We start from the raw sequence: 19,617 nt of genomic DNA on the forward strand, positions 1-19,617 counted from the left end.
TGTGGCTTTGTTTTTATAGGCATTCAAGGCGTCAGATGGTGCCCTTGTTGTCAGCCGCCCTCAATGATGTAAATACATCTCTCCCTCAAACGGATATACAGCAGAGTCTCACTTATCCAACAGAAACGGGCCGGCAGAACGTTGGATAAGCGAATATGTTGGATAATAAGGAGGCACTAAGGAAAAGCCTATTAAACATCAAATGAGGTTATGATTTTACAAATGAAGCACCAAAACATCATGTTAGACAACAAATTTGACAGAAAAAGTAGTTCAATACGCAGTAATGCTATGTAGTAATTACTGTATTTACGAATTTAGCACCAAAATATCACGATGTATTGAAAACATTGACTACAAAAATGCGTTGGATAATCCAGAATGTTGGATAATGATGTAAATTTAGAGCAACAGGAAGAGCCAGGGAGGCAGTTCCATCTTGTCTCCTGTGCCATAGCAACATGCTGTGCTAATTTTATATACATACTAGCTGTGCCCGGCCACGCGTTGCTGTGGCGAAGTCTGGTGGTCTGGGAAATAAAGTATTGAGGAATTGGTGGTAGTTAAGGTCAAGGGTCAAGATTTTCCCCAGACATTAAGTCCAGTCGTGTCTGACTCTTGGGGTTGGTGCTCATCTCCATTTCTAAGCCGAAGAGCCGGCGTTGTCCGTAGACTCCTCCAAGGTCATGTGGGATGACTACATGGAGCGGCGTTACCTTCCCGCCGGAGCAGTACCTATTGATGCACTCACATTTGCATGTTTTCGAACTTCTGGGTTGGTAGAAGCTGGGGCTAACAGTGGGGGCTCTCTCCGCTCCCCCAATTCAAACCTGTGGCCTTTCGGTCCAGAAGTTCAGCAGCTCAGCGCTTTAACACGCTGCGCCATCAGGGGATATTATTTCCTAAAGGTTGTGAATATACAATATTTCTGATTGGTTTTTTTTGTTTGTTGGAGGCAAGTATGAATGCTGCAATTAGGAAAAATGATTAGGATGTAATAGCCTTGCAGCTTTAAAGCCTGGCTGTTTCCTCCCTGAGTGAATTTTTTGTTGGGAGGTGTTAGCTGGCCCTGATTGTTTCCTGTCTGGAATTCCCTTGTTTTCAGAGTGGTGTTGTTTGCGATATTTTATGTGCTTCTACTGTCTGTGGCCCTGAGAAAACAGGATTTGCCAGACTTTGATGATGGGAATACTTTGTTGGGAGGTGTTAGCTGGCCCTGATTGTTTCCTGTGTGGAATTCCCCTGTTTATTTACTGTCCTGGTTTTAGAGATTATATTGTTCTGCATTATTCTATCCCAGTAATTATTTCATATTAAAGAAGAATCTCACTTATCCAACATTCGCTTATACAATGTTCTGGATTATCCAACGCAGTCTGCCTTTTCCTAATCAATGTTTTTGTAGTCAGTGTTTTAAATTCATTGTGATATTTTAGTGGTAAATTTGTAAATACAGTACAGTAGAGTCTCACTTATCCAACATAAACGGGCCGGCAGAATGTTGGATAAGCGAATATGTTGGATAATAAGGAGGGATTAAGGATAAGCCTATTAAACATCAAATAAAGTTATGATTTCACAAATTAAGGACCAAAACATCATGTTAGACAACAAATTTGGAAGAAAAAATAGTTCAATACGCAGTAATTCTATGTAGAAATTACTGGATTTATGAATTTAGCACCAAAATATCACGATATATTGAAAGCATTGACTACAAAAATGCGTTGGATAATCCAGAACGTTGGATAAGCGAGTGTTGGATAAGTGAGACTCTACTGTAAATACTACATAGCATTACTGCGCATGGAACTACTTTTTCTGTCAAATTTGTTGTATAATATGATGTTTTGGTGCTTAATTTGTATAACGATGACCTAATTTGATGTTTAATTGGCTTTTCCTGAATCCCTTCTTATTATCCAACATATTCACTTATCCTGCCTGCCTGTTTACGTTGGATAAGTGAGACTCTACTGTATATTTCTAATCTTATATTATCTGCTCAGAACTGGATTATATGAGGCTCCTTCTTCACAGCTGTATAAAATGCACACTGAAGTGGATTATATGGCAGTGTGGAGTCAAGATAATCCAGTGCAAAGCAGATAATATAAGATTATAAATGGGTTATATAGCTGTGTGGAAGGGCCTTGAGTCTACACTGCCATATAATCCAGTGCAAATTAGATAATCTGTGGAAGAAGTCTAAGTGAGGCCTAAATCTGCCTGTCCCCTAACTGAAACCTGGCTGTCCCTTGGTTGCTAGGCAACCAAGTGGGCAGAGATTAGCCCTCTAAACTGGCAGCAATTGGATAAAAAAATTATTGCTCTCCCTCTAATTAGGACTTTATTTTTCTTTTCTTTTTGTTGTATCAACCTTGAGGCGTGGATGATGGGTTGCGTTGTCAAATTTTGAGGTTGGGGGGCCTGTACTTTTGTTGTTTTGTGAATTGCCGTGATGCCATCACTCTTTTATATATATAGATATATATAATATACAATAATTTATAAATATACAATATATTGTACGTACTTGTAATATTGATAATAATATTATAATGCAATACAATATTATACTAATTAATAATATAATATAATATTAATTATATATTATATATTAAATGTAATATTACTAATAATATTACCATGAAATTATATAGTACAATATAGTATTTTAATGGCTTATATTGTGCTATGCTAATAATATATTGTATGTACATTTGAATTGTAAGCCGCTCTGAGTCCCCTTCGGGGGTGAGAAAAGCGGCATATAAATGTAGTAAGTAAATAAATAAATAAATAAATAAGTCACTCCCTCAAACGGATATAGTCATTTTTTTCAACCTCTTTCGGGCTGATGAGTTAGAAACCCAGAGCTCAGGGGTAGATTTTGGAGCCTCCGGTGGCCTAGGGGATAAAAGCCTCCGGGCTTGAAGGTTGGGCTGCTGACCTGAAGGCTGCCAGGTTCAGATCCCACCCGGGGAGAGCGCGGGTGAGCTCCCTCTCTCAGCTCCAGCTCCATGCGGGGACATGAGAGAAGCTTCCCTCCCACAAGGATGGTAAAACAGCAGAACATCCAGGCAACGTCCCCTGGGCAACGTCCTTGCAGACGGCCAATTCTCTCACTCCGGAAGCAACTCGGGTTGCTCCTGACACGAAAAAAAAGCGATAGATTCTCCTGAATTGACCGACTGGCCCCCCGTTTCAGTAGGGAAGGAGCAGACCTGATCGTTGGTCTAAAAAATGGAAAAGCAGTTGGATCGGAGTTAATTATCCCGGAGATTTTGACATCGGATCCTGAGTGGTGGACCCTCTTCTTGGTGGCAGTCTTCACCATCATTAACAACACGGGCATCCTACCAAACCACTGGCAATTTGCCATTATAGTTCCAATCTACAGAAAAGGCGACCCTCCCGATCCTTCCAATTACTGGCCAATTAGCCTTCTATCGGTAATTGGAAAGCTTTGTGCAAAATTCCTATTGATAAAGTTGCAGACCAGGCTGGACCAGAACAAAACCATCAGCCCTGAGCAAACTGGATTCCGTAAGGATAAATCCGCCTTGGATCACTGCTTCGTACTTTCTCAAATACTCCACGTGTTACTGCATTACTCCCAGTTTTTAATCTCTCTTATCTTGACATCCATTGCTTAAACTACTAAAAAGAATCCCCCCAAAAGTTGATCTGTCTTCTATATTATTGTCCATTATTTTGAAATCCAATAGTCCTGTCTTTCTTCTTCAATAATCATCTTGTATTTGATCTTGGTTCAATTGCTTGTCTTTTCTTTTCAGTATTTATACCCCGCCCTTCTCGCCCCGAAGGGGACTCAGAGCGGCTTACAGAACACGCATACGGCAAACATTCAGTGCCTGATTCTACAATTAACAAGGACAGACAACGCAGACACAGGTAAAAACAACTTTTCCCATCTTATTTTCGGCATCTTGGAGGCTGTGCTCAACACTGGACATGGGGGGAGGGGGGGGCTGTCACTTCATCTTCCATGTTGAGGAGCTTCTTCCCGATCAGTGTCCTTAAGGGCATCTTTATTACCTCCCCACTGAAAGCAGTACCTATTTATCTACTCACATTTCTGCTTTCGTCCTGCTTGGTGGGCAGGTGAGCTGTGGCTATTTAAAATTGAAATAGACTGAACACATTCCAATTCCAATTAACAAGTTAAAAGATGACACGATGTAACAAGTGACACAAGATAAATGACAATATAACAAAATTTGAAAAATGTTCTGCTCCTGGTTTGAAAGTATTATTTCCTGTTTTATTGTGCATTCCTTACTTGGAAAGGAGTTGCTCTACTCCGGAAACTTGGTTTTGTGGCTGCCACAAAGGAGTGAGAGTTGAATTGGTTGAGACCTGGTGATGAGGAATTTATTGAAAAACCAGAGCAAAATGTGCTACAGCAGGATGTCCCTCCCGCAGAAACCAAGTTTTTGGGTTTGAGAAACTTTTCCCATGTTTTTGTGATGGAATCCATTAGGAAATGGCATTTCTTAAGTTCTTCTTGATTGTTCCTGGCAACTTGCTCCTTTTTAAAGAAAACTGTGGTTTCGTTGTATTTATTACCAAATGAATTTTAGAAGATTATTAGTCAAATCTGTTTGTTAGTAAGTTAGTGTTATACGTACACGAATTAATAGATACCGTTATCCTTCACCCCCCTTTCCCGCTACACAGCCTTTCTATGAACTAATGTCTCTTACATGAGGGGTTTGTCCATACTATTTAAAACAGATATAAAACAATCATCTGTTAAAGCACCACATTTGAAAATCTCATTCTTCTTGATCTCTTGTTCAGCCCATTTTTTCTTTTTTTATCTTCCGATCAGCGTTTTTACTTCCAACTACTCATAGTTTTTTGGACTTCTCCTTTCTTTAATATCTGCTTTCACTACGTCCTGTTTTCACCATTCAAGAATATAATCTCGCTCATTCTTGTTTAAGGGCATTGTGGTCTCTTTCTTGGCCTTTGTTTCCTGTGCGGCATTCAGCATTTGCTTCAGAGGTCTGAACAACCTGTGTCTCCTTGTATATTCCAACTCTTTTTGAAGAGATTTGGTTTGGCCTCTTCTTCTGGCCCCAGATCTCTTCTGTGGTATCTCCCAACTTAATTGGAGGCTTCTCTTGTTCCAGCTATAATAATAATAATAAACAACTTATTTTTATATCCCGCCCCATCTCCCCGAAGGGACTCGGCGTGGCTCACAACAGGAACAAGCCCGAAACAACAACACAACATATTTGACAGAAACTTAAAACATTCCAACGATACACAAAATAAAATATGGACAATACATTAAAATCCAAGCAGATAAAATCAGAGTAATTAAAAGCAAACCAGCGGGGACAGGTTTCATAAAGTGCTGTTTAATGGAAATAAGTAACAGCGATAAAGTGCCATATGCTTTTAAAACATAAAGAAGTATTCTGATGACAGCTCTATTGGGCCTATTCATTCAAATGCGCTCTGGAACAACCATGTTTTCAATTCCCGGCGGAAAATGGGCAGGGAAGGAGCTAACCTGATCTCCTTAGGGAGAGAGTTCCAGAGCCGGGGGGGGGGGGGCACTGCCGAGAAGGCCCTCTCTCTCCCTCGTCCCCACCAGCCGCATTTGAGACAAAGGTGGGGGCGAGAGGACTCCTCTCGCTCCCGCCTTTGTCTCAAATGCGGCTGGTGGGGACGAGGGAGGGAGAGGGCCTTCTCGGCAGTGGCCCCCATCCCGGCTCTGGAACTCTCTCCAGAGAGATAAGTCCGACTTCAAGCAAATTTTGGTCTTTGGACCGAAGTAATCTCTGGGGTTGGTAGGGGGATAAGCGGGCCCTCAGGTACGCCGGCCCTAAACCATGTAAGGCCTTAAAGGTTAGTACCAGTATCTTGAAAGTAGTCCGGTACTCAATCGGTAGCCAGTGCAGCTGTTGTAGAATTGGGGTGATACGCCACCTCGCCGGCACCCCGGTGAGAAGACGAGCTGCCGCATTTTGCACCAGCTTCAGTTTCCGGATCACTGACAGAGGAAGGCCAATGTAGAGGGCGTTACAGTAGCCGAGCCTCAAGATGACCGTCGCCTGGATCACCGTAGCCAGGTCGTTCCTAGATAGGTAGGGAGCCAGTCGCCTAGCCTGACGTAGATGGAAAAACGCAGATCTGCTCACAGCAGAGACCTGGGCCTCCATTGTGAGCAGAAGGTCCAATAAAACCCCAAGACTTTTTACAGAAGATGACGGACGCAGTGTCTCGCCATCCAGGGTAGGCAGCTGCATCTCCCCCCCACCCGGACGGCCCAGCCAAAGGATCTCTGTCTTCGCTGGATTCACCCTCAACCTGCTGGCACGAAACCATCCAGAAATGGCCTCAAGGCACTGATGGAAACTATTGGGTACGGAGTCCGACCGGCCCTCCATCCTCAGAATGAGCTGAGTGTCATCAGCGTACTGGTGGCACTCGAGCCCAAAGCTCCGCACCAGTCGGGCAAGCAGTCGCATATAGATGTTAAATAATAGAGGAGAGAGAATAGCTCCCTGTGGGACCCCACAAGTTAGTGGAGACCTCTCGGAAACCATCCCTCCCCTCACCACCCGCTGTCCCTGATTCTGGAGGAAGGAGGACACCCATTTAAGGGGTATCCCCCTAACCCCCGTCATGGCTAGGTGGTGGGTCAATAGATTGTGATTGACCGTATCACATGCTGCTGTGAGATCCAATAACACGAGCAGCGCTGATCCGCCTTGATCCCTTTGGCAGCGAAGCTGATCTGTGATGGCAACTGGCACAGTCTCCGTCCCGTGCCCCCTACGGAAGCCGGACTGGAAGGGATCAAGTCCGGCTATGCGATTGAGGAACTGCTGCAACTGTTCCGCTGCTGCCCTCTCAACCACCTTGCCCAGAAACGGAAGATTCGAGACTGGGCGGTAGCTAGGGGGAACCGAACGATCCAAGTCTGGTTTCTTCAGCAGCGGAGAGACCATCGCCTCTTTTAAACCCTCTGGAAAAACTCCTTGCTCAAGGGAGCTATTTATTATATTCAACAGAGGTTCACGTAATCCCTCCAGGCAAGATTTTACTAGCCAGGAGGGACACGGATCGAGGGAGCAGGTGGTCGGCCTAGTTGCAGTCATCTGGTGGCACAAGCTATACCCAGATGACAGTCAGAAGCATCATCTTTAGCACATAATTTTAGTTCGAGCCACAATATTGTCTCCTGTGAAAAAGCAAACTTTTGCCTTTATTTTTCCTTCATTTACAATGTAATGTCTTCCTGTCCTTGTTGCCTTTCTATGAATCCGCTGCAGTTTGCCAATGTCCTTTCTAAAATAGACTGAACTGAGCAGAACTGGGCAGGAATCATGATGTCTCCCACCCAAGGGTGCTGTTGGAGTGCAGAAGGATCTGGAGGGCAGCAGGATTCCCACTCACCCTGGGGGTCTATCCATCTGTCTCCTCTATACCGCCTTCTCTCATGTACTGCTGCTAGGCTGAGTGCCTTCCACCCTGTGCTTCTGCATCGCTATCTCTGTTTTTGTGGCATCAGTGTAGAAGTTTGCATTTTCCTTGGTTTTTCTCTTTGCCTTGGTTCTGCCTGAAGTTACATACCTTTGTGGTATAGGTTTTGTAAGAATGCAGTATGTCAAGGAACTTTGTGGCCTAATGTGCTCTCAGTGTCTCCAGGCGCCTTGCTTTAGAAACGTGGGGCAGGGATCACGCTGCAGGGAAAGAGAGGATCAGGAAAATATCTCTCCCCCAAGTTGGAGGAAGTATTTTTCTCCCAAGACTGATCACTTGGGATAGTCTGTCCATACAGATGGCCACTCAGGTTTTGAGTGGAGACGTGAAGAAGCGGGATCTAGGTAGGAAATGCTTTGCATCGTTAGCCCCTTTCCGTGTTGACCATATTATTAGAGGCCTTCCTTTACCAAGGTTGGATTAGACACAGGATCTTAGGCCGCTATCCCCTTTGCAGGGATTGTTCTTTGTTGGGCAAGTGTTAAAGTGCTTCTCAACAGGCAACGGGCTCTTACCAGTTGGGCCAGTCTTTCTCCCCTCTTCCCCTGTGATTGCTACAGCACTAGGCTATTGTTCTTCATGTTCAATGAGATCTTTCTGTACTCTGCTCCTGATAAGATTTTCTTCTCATTCGTCTCCCAGGTAACCTCTAAACGAACCTTATGAAGAAAACATTGCCGTTTGCCTTACGTCTGAAAGGAAAGTACGCAGGATTAACAAGAACAAGAAATGAATTGGAGAAATTATATTTCAAGCTACATACCTTTAAATGTAAGGAAAGGGAGGATTGTGCTGTAAAAAGAGGGGTTGGTAAAGAGAAAATAAGGCTACAGCAATACAGAGACTGGGAAGAGGAAATGTCCTATTCAGGAGTCCATATCTGTGAACTTCAGGCATAATATTAGAATAATAAATGTTAAAAAATGGAAAATTCATTGTCAAAATCACACACAGGGGAGAAGCGACATAATTGTAAGGACTGTGGGAAATGTTTCATTGAGAGAAGTTCTCTTGCTAAACATCAACGAACACACACAGGAGAGAAGCCATATAAATGTGTGGAATGTGGAAAGAGATTCAGTGAGAGTGGAAATCTACGCACCCATCAAAGGACTCACACAGGGGAGAAGCCATATAAATGCATGGAATGTGGAAAGAGCTTCAGTCGGAGTGGAAGTCTACGCACCCATCAAAGGACTCACACAAGGGAGAAGCCACATACATGCATGGAATGTGGAAAGAGCTTCAGTCAGAGTGGACATCTGCGTATCCATCAAAGGATGCACACAGGAGAGAGGCCACATACATGCATGGAATGTGGAAAGAGCTTCAGTGAGAGTGGACATCTGCGTATCCATCAAAGGACTCACACAGGAGAGAAGCCACATATATGCATGGAATGTGGAAAGAGCTTCAGTGAGAGTGGACATCTGCGTATCCATCAAAGGACTCACACAGGGGAGAAGCCATATAAATGCATGGAATGTGGAAAGAGCTTCAGTCGGAGTGACAGTCTACGTTCCCATCAAAGGATCCACACAGGGGAGAAGCCACATACATGCATGGAATGTGGAAAGAGCTTCAGTCAGAGTGGAGATCTACGTACCCATCAAAGGACTCACACAGGGGAGAAGCCACATATATGCATGGAATGTGGAAAGAGCTTCAGTCAGAGTGGACATCTGCGTATCCATCAAAGGACTCACACAGGAGAGAAGCCACATATATGCATGGAATGTGGAAAGAGCTTCAGTGAGAGTGGACATCTGCGTATCCATCAAAGGACTCACACAGGGGAGAAGCCATATAAATGCATGGAATGTGGAAAGAGCTTCAGTAACAGTTCGAATCTTCGTACCCATCAAAAGATTCACACAGGAGAGAAGCCACATAAATAGGACAAGTGCAAAGAAGCCAGAATGTTTGTCCAAAGAACTTCTAAGGACTATGACTTAAAATAGACATGAACAGGAAGTGGAAGGGGAAGAAATCACAAAATCATATAACCATAGAGTTGGAAGAGACCTCATGGGTCATCTAGTCCAACCCCCTGCTAAGCAGCAGGAAATTCCATTCAAAGCACCCCTGACAGATGGCCATCCAGCCTCTGCTTAAAAGCCTCCAAAGAAGGTTCCACAGCTGAACTGCTCTCATAGTGAGGAACTTCTTCCTTATGTTCAGGTGGAATCCCCTTTCCTGTAGTTTGAAGCCATTATTCTGCATCCTAGTTTGCAGAGCAGCAGACAACAAGCTTGCTCCCTCCTCCTTATGGGATTTTGGCCTGCATAAATAGGGGCAGAGTGTCTAGATCCAGGGAAGTCATGCTCCCCCTCTATTCTGCCTTGGTCAGACCACTTTACCTGGAATCACACTGTGTCTAATTCTGGGCACTGCAATTGAAAGGAGACGTTGAAAAGCTGGAAGAAATAGAAGAGGCAAATGTAGTAGCATTGAGGAAAATAGTTTGAAAAAATTAATACACATCTATCTTGGTTTGGAAAGACAGCAATACTAAAAATGAAAATGCTTCTGAGGATAAACTTTATACTTACATATACCTTATATTTATAATGCCATTTCAGATTATAGAAGAAGAGTTGAATACATGATTTCTTTGCAACATTTCTACCCCACCTTTCTCCACCCCAAAGGAGACTCATTTGGACAAATGATAAATACTGTAATGGCAGTCAAAGAAATTGACGAAACAAGTTACAGAACAGATCTCAAAAAGAAGAAGGATTAGCGCTTCCTCATATCAAAAAATATTATAAGGCAAACAGACTGAGATTGGTTATACAAGGAATGATGAAAAGGAGGATGTAGAATAGTTAATAATGGATTCAGGAAAAGCGGAAGAAGAAATTCGGAATAGGTTTTAAAATAGTTTATGAGAAAAAAAAATAAGGTAAACTGGGAACCCAATGTTGAGTAATGCATTAGAAATATGGAACAAATACAGGAGAAAGTTAATAACAGATGGCTCAATAATAACCCCAATTATAATGGAAAAGACATTTACAAAAAATAATATATATATATGATGGATAAAAAATTAAGGGGAAAAACTTAGATAAAATAGGGGATTGGCTAAAGGTTGGAATGAAGAAAGAAAAGATTAGGAACATAAAAATTTGAAAGGAATATCCAGTAAAATTTCTAAAATATTAATTGAAAAAAACAAAGCAAAAGTAAAGAATAACACCTTCAAGAAGATTTGGAAAGAAGATATAGGAATGAAAATCAATGAAACAGAGGGGTTACAATTATGGGCACAAAGACACTTGAAAAATATATCCATATGTGTTAAAGAAAATTATTATTTAGTTGATATGGAAATGGTACCTCACACCCATAAGAATAGGAAATATAAATAAAAACTACTCAAACAATTGCTGGAGAGGATGCCAAGAATCGGGAACATACATACATATGTGGTGGCAGTGTCAATATATAAATAATTTCTGGGGAAAAGTATTAAGAGAGATAGAAGACACAATGAACATTCAAATAGAAAGAAGTCTTAGCATGGCTTTATTCTCATTATATAATAATAAACAGTTGGAAAAAGAGGACAAAGATGCGATAACAAACGCATTAACAATTGCAAGACAGCTTATAGCAAGGAAGTGGAAAAAGGAAATAAATATAGAGATAGAAGAATGGTATAAGGATGTATGGAAACTGGGAAGAAATGATAGGTTGACGTGGAGAGGGATTTAGAAACAAAGTGGTTGTGATGATGTCTGGAGAAAATGTATTGGAAGAGGATTCGAAAAGAAAGACGGAATTACCTCCTCAAGAGGGAATGAAAAGGAATTTTGGACAGATGATAAATAAAAAAAGTGACTTGGGGGAGGGTAAGAAATCTGTATAAGCGTGACAATAACAGTAGATGCCAAATGTTAATGTATTGTAGATTGTACTGAATATTATGTGGCTGCTGTAAAAGGATGTACGATTTTTTTTAAAAAAATAATAATAAATGTATTTGTAATTTGTATAAATATGCATTTGTTTTTCTTTCTTGTATTTAAATATAAATTATTTTTAAAAACAGATTATGATGTAGCAGCTATAAAAGCCAATGTGATTCCAGGCTGTCCCGATAGGAGGATTCTGTCTATATCCAAGGAAGTCACGGCCTCCTTTCTTCCGCTTTGGTCAGACTCACCTGGAATGACCCTGTCTCCAGTTCTCGGTCCCACAATTCAAGACGGATATTGACAGGTCAGAATATCTCCAGAGACGGGATGTAGAGAAGGGCGGAGAGACAGCTGGGTATGTTTCACTTGGAGGAAAGAAGGAAGGGCTTCTCCCTCGGCAGGAAGGAAATGTTGGATCCCAAAAGGGTTGGCCGTGGTCAGGATGAGAGGTGGACGGAGAGGAAAGGCATGTCCATGAGACCCCGTGTTGCCTCCTCCTGGAATGGACTCCTAGGACCCTAGAGCCGGAAGAGACCCCCAAGGGCCACCCCGTCCTGCCCCTGCCATGCAGGAAGGCACAATCAAAGCACTCCCGATAGATATCCTCTGCAGAGAAGCCTCCAGAGAAGGACACTCCACCACACTCTGAGGCAGCCTAGGCCACTCTCCAACAGCCCTTACTCGTTCTTATTGTGTATCTTTGTATATTAAGAGAAGACCTGTAAATAGTTATAAGTAGTGAATAAATCAAGAATAAAACCTCCAAGGACTTTGGATGAAAGTCAGAACTCAAGAGTGTTTATTCAAAGAGACGAACTACTTTACAAGGCCAGAGGCTGTGAAACTGTGACCAGGACTCTGCAGTGTTTTGGGGGTTGGAATCCACTCCTTGCCTATGAGACAGTCTGTCCCATTGTATCGCTGGAGGAGGCCGTGAGAGGACTGAATTCACCTGCCTGTCTAGCAGGGGTGTTGTGTGTGTGTGTTTTCCTCTGCTTCTCCTTTCCTTCCATCACTCATTAACACTGACTAGTTGTGCAGGCCTCACCTACACAACAGAAAGCATTTCCTGAAGGTCAGAGCTGTTCAGTAGTGGAGTCTGCTCCTATCGGGAGTCCATAAGAGTCTCCTTTGGAGGTTTTTAAGCTGAGATGGTATGACCATCTGTTGGGGGTGCTTTGGTGGTTTATTCCTGCATGGTCTGAAGATGATTAGCCCCTCAGCACACAACCCAAACTGACTGGGAGGAGGAGGAGGAGATGTGTGTTCTTTCGCCATGAAACCACTGATCCCGTGGGTCGTGGAGTCCAGCCCCATTCTCCCCAAGCAGCGTCACCATCCAGACCATCCTCCGCAGGTCGCTCTCCAGCCCCTTTTTGGGGTCATCCAGAGAGAGGACTCCCTCCCCCCCCCCACTTCTCTAGGCCCTTGCCTTCTTACCCAAATCAGAGATTCACAGAATAGTATATTTGGAAGAGACCACAAGGGCCATCTAGTCCAACCCCCTTCTGCCAGGCAGGAAAAGCAGAATCCCTTCCAGAATCCCCGCAGGGTTCAATACTGTCTCCCACGCTGTGTAACATCTACATGAAGCCGTTGGGAGAGATCATCTGAAGTTTTGGAGTTCAATGTCATCTGTACGCAGAGGTCTTCCTTGTCAGTCGCAAGGCCAAACAGGGCACAGGGTCACAGCCTGTGTTGGATGGGTTACCTGTCCAAACGTCTCTCCCCTTATGAACCATCTCGGAGTCTAAGACCGTCTGGAGAGGCCCTGCTCTCAATCCCGCCCTCTTCGCTGGCATGATTGGCAGGGATGAGAGACAGGGCCTTCCTTCTCGGTAGTGGAAAGGATGGGAAGAGAAGAGAAAAAGGAAGGAAGGGCAAGAGAAAAGAAGACAAGGGAAGGGAAGGAAGGAAGGGGAAGAGAAAATAAGGCAAAGGAAAATATGGGAAGAGAAGAGAAAAAGGAAGGAAGGACAAGAGAAAAGAAGACAAAGGAAGGGAAAGGAAGGAAGGAAGGAAGGGGAAGAGAAAATAAGGCAAAAGAAAATATGGGAAGAGAAGAAAAAAAGGAAGGAAGGGCAAGAGAAAAGAAGACAAAGGAAGAGAAGGAAGGAAGGGGAAGAGAAAATAAGGCAAAGGGAAATATGGGAAGAGAAGAGAAAAAGGAAGGAAGGGCAAGAGAAAAGAAGACAAGGGAAGGGAAAGGAAGGAAGGAAGGGGAAGAGAAAATAAGGCAAAAGAAAATATGGGAAGAGAAGAAAAAAAGGAAGGAAGGACAAGAGAAAAGAAGACAAAGGAAGGGAAGGAAGGAAGGGGAAGAGAAAATAAGGCAAAGGAAAATATGGGAAGAGAAGAGAAAAAGGGAAGGAAGGGCAAGAGAAAAGAAGACAAAGGAAGGGAAGGAAGGGGAAGAGAAAATAAGGCAAAGGAATATATGGGAAGAGAAGAGCAAAAGGAAGGAAGGGCAAGAGAAAAGAAGGGAAGGGAAGGTAAAGCAAGGAAAGAAGGAAGGAAGGGCAAGGGAAAAGAGGGCAAAGGGATGGAAGGGAAGAGAAAAAGGGAAGTAAAGAATGGGAAGAGAAAATAATAATAATAATGATGATGATGATGATGATGATGAATCTTTATTTATATCCTGCTTTTCTCCCTCACTGGACCCAAAGAGGCTTACGACATATTAAACTCACATAAACAACAATCAGAGTACATCAATAATATAATATAATATAATAGGATAAACAGATTAATAAAAACAATTATAGTTTGCATTCAAGTTCATAAGGCATCAAATGAGACATATATTGTACTCTACTCCAGTCCATAACATATGATAGGCAAAGGAAGGGAAGGCAAGCGAAGAGCAAGAAAAAGCAAGGAAAGAAGGCAAGAGAAAAGAAGGCAAAGGAAGGGAAGAGGAGAGAAGAGAAAAAGGAAGGAAGGGCAAGAGAAAAGAAGGAAAAGGAAGGAAAGTGAAGGGAAGAAAAAAAGGAAAGAAGGGCAAGAGAAAAGGCAAAGGGGAGAAAAGGGAGGGAAGAGAAAAAGGAAGGAATGAAGGGCAAGAGAAAAGGCAAAGGAAGGGACAAGAAGACAAGGATAGAAGGAAAGAAGGAAGAAAGGGGAAGGAAGGGCTAGAAAAAAGAAAGCAAAGGAAGGGAAGGTTAGAAGCCAGACCGTATTTTAGTTCTTGCGAACCACTGGTAGTCCGTGGACCACTGGTTGAGAGCCACTGTCTGAAAGGGAAGGGGCTAACTCTGGATCCCTCCCATAACGGCCATTTACAATATTCAAGCTGACCAGTCCTGACTAAAGAGGAAAACAGAGGATGTGTCTGTAGGGGCACAACGTTCACAAACTGGACATTTAAACCAAGGTGGAAATGGAGCTGGAAACTAAGACCAGAGGAACAAGTGATGGAATCACTTATGGTTTATTTCTTTTCAGACGAGGTGACAAGACTTAACTTAATATTTAACTCTCTGAATGTCAGGATGCAAAAAGATCAGCATTCTCCAAGCTGTCCTTTTCACACCTGACTACAACAAATCGGATAAAGAAGACCATTTGGCTGGGAAGGCTGGTTTATGACAGGGTCTGGTCTTCAAACGTGGGAAAGGACAAAAGGAAAGGGAGGTGTGAATGGAGAAGAAGAGACGTGAAGGGAGGAGGGAAGCAACCACCCAATATACTGAGGGGAAAGAGCGGAAGACGGGCAGTAGAAGCTTTGCGGCCATTTTGGCAAGGCGGATTCAATAAAGTTTTCCATAGCTACAAGCTGTGTGAGCCTATCTTTGTCTCCTACACCTGCCAGGAACTGACACTGAAGCAGTGGTCCTCAACCTGTGGGTCCCCGGGTGTTTTGGCCTACAACTCCCAGAAATCCCAGCCAGTTTACCAGCTGTTAGGATTTATGGGAGTTGAAGGCCAAAACATCTGTGGACCCACAGGTTGAGAACCACTGCTCTGAAGGACTGTCACACAGAGCTTTCTTTCTGCTGCTCCAGAGAACAGACCTCCAACTTACAGGTTCAAATGACAAGAACGGGGACTCCACCAAATCTGACGCAGAACTTTTCAAAGTTTGAAATCAGACATTTACACACAATGGCTGTTTTTTAGCCGGTATGTGTTCTCTGGTGCTGGTTAAGGGCTGAACTCTGAGTAAAACATTTTCCACATTCATGGCATTTATATGGCTTCTCTCCTGTGTGGAGTCTTTTGTGGCTCATCAAGTTTGAACTGTCAGCAAAACATTTCCCACACTCCTGGCATTTGTATGGCTTCTCTCCTGTGTGGAGTCTTTTGTGTTTCACCAAGTCTGAACTGTAAGCAAAACATTTCCCACACTCCTGGCATTGGTATGGCTTCTCCCTGGTGTGGACTCTTTTGTGCCTCGCCAAGTGTGAACTGACAGCAAAACATTTCCCACACTCCTGGCATAGGTATGGCTTCTCTCCTGTGTGGAGTCTTTTGTGCCTCACCAAGTCTGAACTGTAAGCAAAACATTTCCCACACTCCTGGCATTGGTATGGCTTCTCTCCTGTGTGGAGTCTTTTGTGCCTCACCAAGGTTGAACTGGAAGTAAAACATTTCCCACACTCCTGGCATTGGTATGGCTTCTCTCCTGTGTGGAGTCTTTTGCGGCTCACCAAGTGTGAACTGCAAGCAAAACATGTCCCACACTCCTGGCATTGGTATGGCTTCTCTCCTGTGTGGAGTCTTTTGTGCCTCACCAAGGCTGAACTTTCAGCAAAACATTTCCCACACTCCTGGCATTTGTATGGCTTCTCTCCTGTATGGAGTCTTTTGTGCTTCAACAAGTCTGAACGGGAAGCAGAACATTTCCCACACTCCTGGCATTGGTGTGGCTTCTCTCCTGTGTGGAGTCTTTTGTGGCTCACCAAGGTTGAACTGCAAGTAAAACATTTCCCACACTCCTGGCACTGGTATGGCTTCTCTCCTGTGTCGAGTCTTTTGTGCTTCAACAAGTCTGAATGGGAAACAGAACATTTCCCACACTCCTCACATTTGTATGGCTTCTCCCTGGTGTGGACTCTTTTGTGGCTCAACAAGGCTGAACTTTCAGCAAAACATTTCCCACACTCCTGGCATTGGTGTGGCTTCTCTCCTGTGTGGAGTCTTTTGAGCCTCACCAAGGCTGAACTGGAAGCAAAACATTTCCCACACTCTTGGCATCTGTATTGTTCCTGACCTGTGTGAAATTTCTTGTGTTTCACCACACATTTTGCAGATACTTTCCCTTTAAGATGGCTTTTCCCAACATCAAGTGTCTTGTGAAGCACAAGTGCCATATTTTGGGTAAAACACCTCCCACATACACTGCATTTGTCAGGCCTTTCTTTGGCAGAACCTCCATCTTCTCTGTGGGCTTGCTGCTGTTGACGAAGGCCCCAGTTGTGTCCAAAATGCTTCCTGTATTTGGTGCATACATGGCTCTTCTCCCCGTTATCTACTGTGAAGAAGAACATAAACAATTGTTCCTCAGTGTGAGTCATAAAGACTCAAAGGATGTGGGATAAGAAGTGGATTGAAATGATCCTCAAAACAACACAGACATGGAGGAAAAGGAGATATACACGTTGTCCTTTCCCCACCCCTTGTTCAGTGAAGATGGACCCTGGTTGTCTGCCTGGAGCCTCTAAGAGAGAGATGAGTAACATACGCTCCTGAGGCTCCCTGTTGCTCAGCCCAGCCCGGTTGTTTATTCCGTCTCCTTCTCTCTGGGGAATGGATGCCTTTCCCCTTCACATCCAAATGCTTGCCTTTTTCTCTAGCTTTAGACTTTACCAACTACCACCCATTTCACCATCCTTCTCTCCTTTTTATTTCTCTCCCCCAATCCCAGTTCTCTTTTCCCATGCTCCCTTAAGGTTGGATTTTTCCGCTCCAACGTAGAACATCCCATACCTAATTTCAGAGAACAGCAGAGTCTCGCTTATCCAACATAAACTGACCAGGAGAACACTGGATAAGTGAAAATGTTGGATAATAAGGAGGGATTAAGGAAAAGCCTATTAAAGGTCAAATTACATTATGATTTTAGAAATTAAGCACCAAAGATCATGTTTTACAACAAATTGACAGGAAAAGCAGTTCAATACATGGTAACATTATGGAGAAATCACTGTGTTTACAAATTTAGCACCAAAACATAGCAATGTATTGAAAGCATTGACTACAAAAAATATTTACTACTAAAAATTGACTATAAATATAGAATTGCATAAAACAACACTGTCGGAAGTTAAATTTCTAAAAAGTTCAGTCTTGTGAAGATTTTTTAAAATCTGTGACCCTTGCCTGCTTTTCCGACGATTGCCATTTCTCTTCTGCCAAGTCTCGCCATCTTTGCGGCACCATGATGTCGATCCCCGTTGCTTCTTCCTGTTGCTCGATGTGTGTCATTGTGGTTTCTAGAGCCCTAACCCTATCCTTGTGTGAGATTCTGAGAGGCTCGACAGTTGATGCTTGATCAACCATTCTCCGGCCCCTCTCTCCAGCCAATCTGCTTCCTCCCTCTCCTTGCCTCTCACACAAACACTGAGAGAGAGAGAGAGAGGCTTCGATTTGACCCGTTATGGAAATCTTCCCACTTGAGTCTGAATTGGTGCTAATGTTATATTATTATTATTATTATTATTATTATTATTATTATTATTATTATTATTATTATTATTATTTTATATATTTCTAAGACAAGCCCTGCCCTGCAGACCCCCAGTGACTGTGACGATTTAGGCTAATACTGCCTTTTGAAACAGAAATCCCCATCAGTGAGGGAGCCTTACCAAGAGAGTCCACAATCCCATTCATCTCCTCCATGATCTGCTTGTGCAAGGCTTTCTGGTCCGGATTCAGGAGAACCCACTCCTCCAGGGAGAAATCCACAGCCACGTCCTCAAAGGCGATTGGGCCCTGGCGGAAGAAGAAAAAATTCCCTTCTCACATGTCAAGGAAAATAATGACAAGAAATTCTTTAAAGTAGATTTACATTTCTGTTGGTTGTTTGAAAAGGAAAGGGCGAAGGCCTCCATGACACAGTTGTAAGCTTTCTAGAGACGACGGGTTGGTCACAGTCAGAACCATTTCTTAATTGATATGTAGAATCAGGAATGGAATCTGAGCATGTTCCAGCCCAGAACTGGACACAGTATTATTCCAGGTGAGGTCTCGTCATAGCAGAAAGGTCACCTCAATCTAGACTCGATATTCCTTGGGATGCAGCCCAAAATCTCATACTCTTTTCAGCTGCTGCATCACATTGTTGGCTCATGTTCCACTTGCAGTCCTCTAACACTCCAAGATCCCATCATATGAATGCCTGTCAAGCCAGGTGTCGCCCATCCTGTTCCTGTGCATGGCATTTTTCTCCTGCCTAAGTGTACAACTCTACATATATTCTTGTTGACAGTAATTGGGTTAGTTTTGGCCCAGCTCTCTACCATGTTCAGGCCATTTTGAATTCTGATCCTATCTTCTAGACTGTCAGCTATACCTGCTAATTTGGTGTCATCTCAAAATATGATACGCATGTTGAGCAGTACTGGGCCCAGGACAGAACCCTGCAACACTCCACCCTTTGTTGCTCAAACCATTACAAATCCACCGAACAGGAGTATTATCCAGCCCACTTTTTACTAGTTGTTTGTGAAACCATGGGAGGCCTTTCCAGAGGTCTTACTGAAAGCAAGATGTGCTACATCCACTGCATTTCCTTCCTCTACCAAGCTTGTAGCTCTACTGAAAAGTACATTAGTCTGGCATGACTTGTTTTGGAGAAACCCATCTTGCCCTTCAGTGATTACAGCACTTTTCCCAAGTGATTCCAGATGGCCTTCTTCATGATCTGCTCCAACATTTTTCCTGTTATTTAGGTCAAGATAACGGGTGACTTCAATGCAAGGGTAGGATCTAGTTGAATAAATGTGTTGAGAGAAGAGGGCCTGGACAAAGATCCCTTCAACTCTCTCCTGACACCAGAAGCCCGACACTCTAAGGACCAACCGTGAAACCAAGCCGGAAAGTGCCTGACCAAAATGGCCACGCAGCTCAACCTGTCCCGGCTAAATGGACTTACTCAGTTTCCTGACTCTGGAGAATATACATTAGTCTCACCAAGGGGCTCTAGTGTCATAGACTA

At 43.4% G+C, this 19,617-nt stretch overlaps 2 protein-coding genes across 6 annotated transcripts in view; one reads left to right on the top strand and one right to left on the bottom strand.

Annotated features, from left to right (window-relative positions):
• Positions 1-19,617, top strand: part of LOC134296910 (zinc finger protein 658B-like) — a 152,438-nt gene that overhangs the window by 115,402 nt on the left and 17,419 nt on the right. For 4 of the 5 annotated variants that reach the window (XM_062973047.1, XM_062973045.1, XM_062973046.1 and 1 more), the window contains exon 2: positions 3,801-3,918. The gene's annotated coding sequence lies outside the window, so the exon portion shown is untranslated. Of the gene's footprint in view, positions 1-2,684; positions 3,919-19,617 lie in introns of those variants that run through there. The other variant, XM_062973043.1, reaches the window with a different exon arrangement.
• LOC134296925 (zinc finger protein 501-like) lies at positions 14,062-18,062 on the bottom strand. Its single transcript, XM_062973094.1, has one exon. It carries the CDS (start codon positions 16,970-16,972, stop codon positions 15,572-15,574), a length of 1,401 nt encoding a protein of 466 aa, XP_062829164.1. The 5' UTR covers positions 16,973-18,062; the 3' UTR covers positions 14,062-15,571.

This window comes from Anolis carolinensis, chromosome 2 (genome assembly GCF_035594765.1).
Source record: "Anolis carolinensis isolate JA03-04 chromosome 2, rAnoCar3.1.pri, whole genome shotgun sequence".
NCBI lineage: Eukaryota > Metazoa > Chordata > Lepidosauria > Squamata > Dactyloidae > Anolis > Anolis carolinensis.

Excerpts from the sequence above, each read along its gene's own strand:
- LOC134296925 (XM_062973094.1), bottom strand. The coding sequence starts at position 16,972 with ATGACTCACACTGAGGAACAATTGTTTATGTTCTTCTTCACAGTAGAT.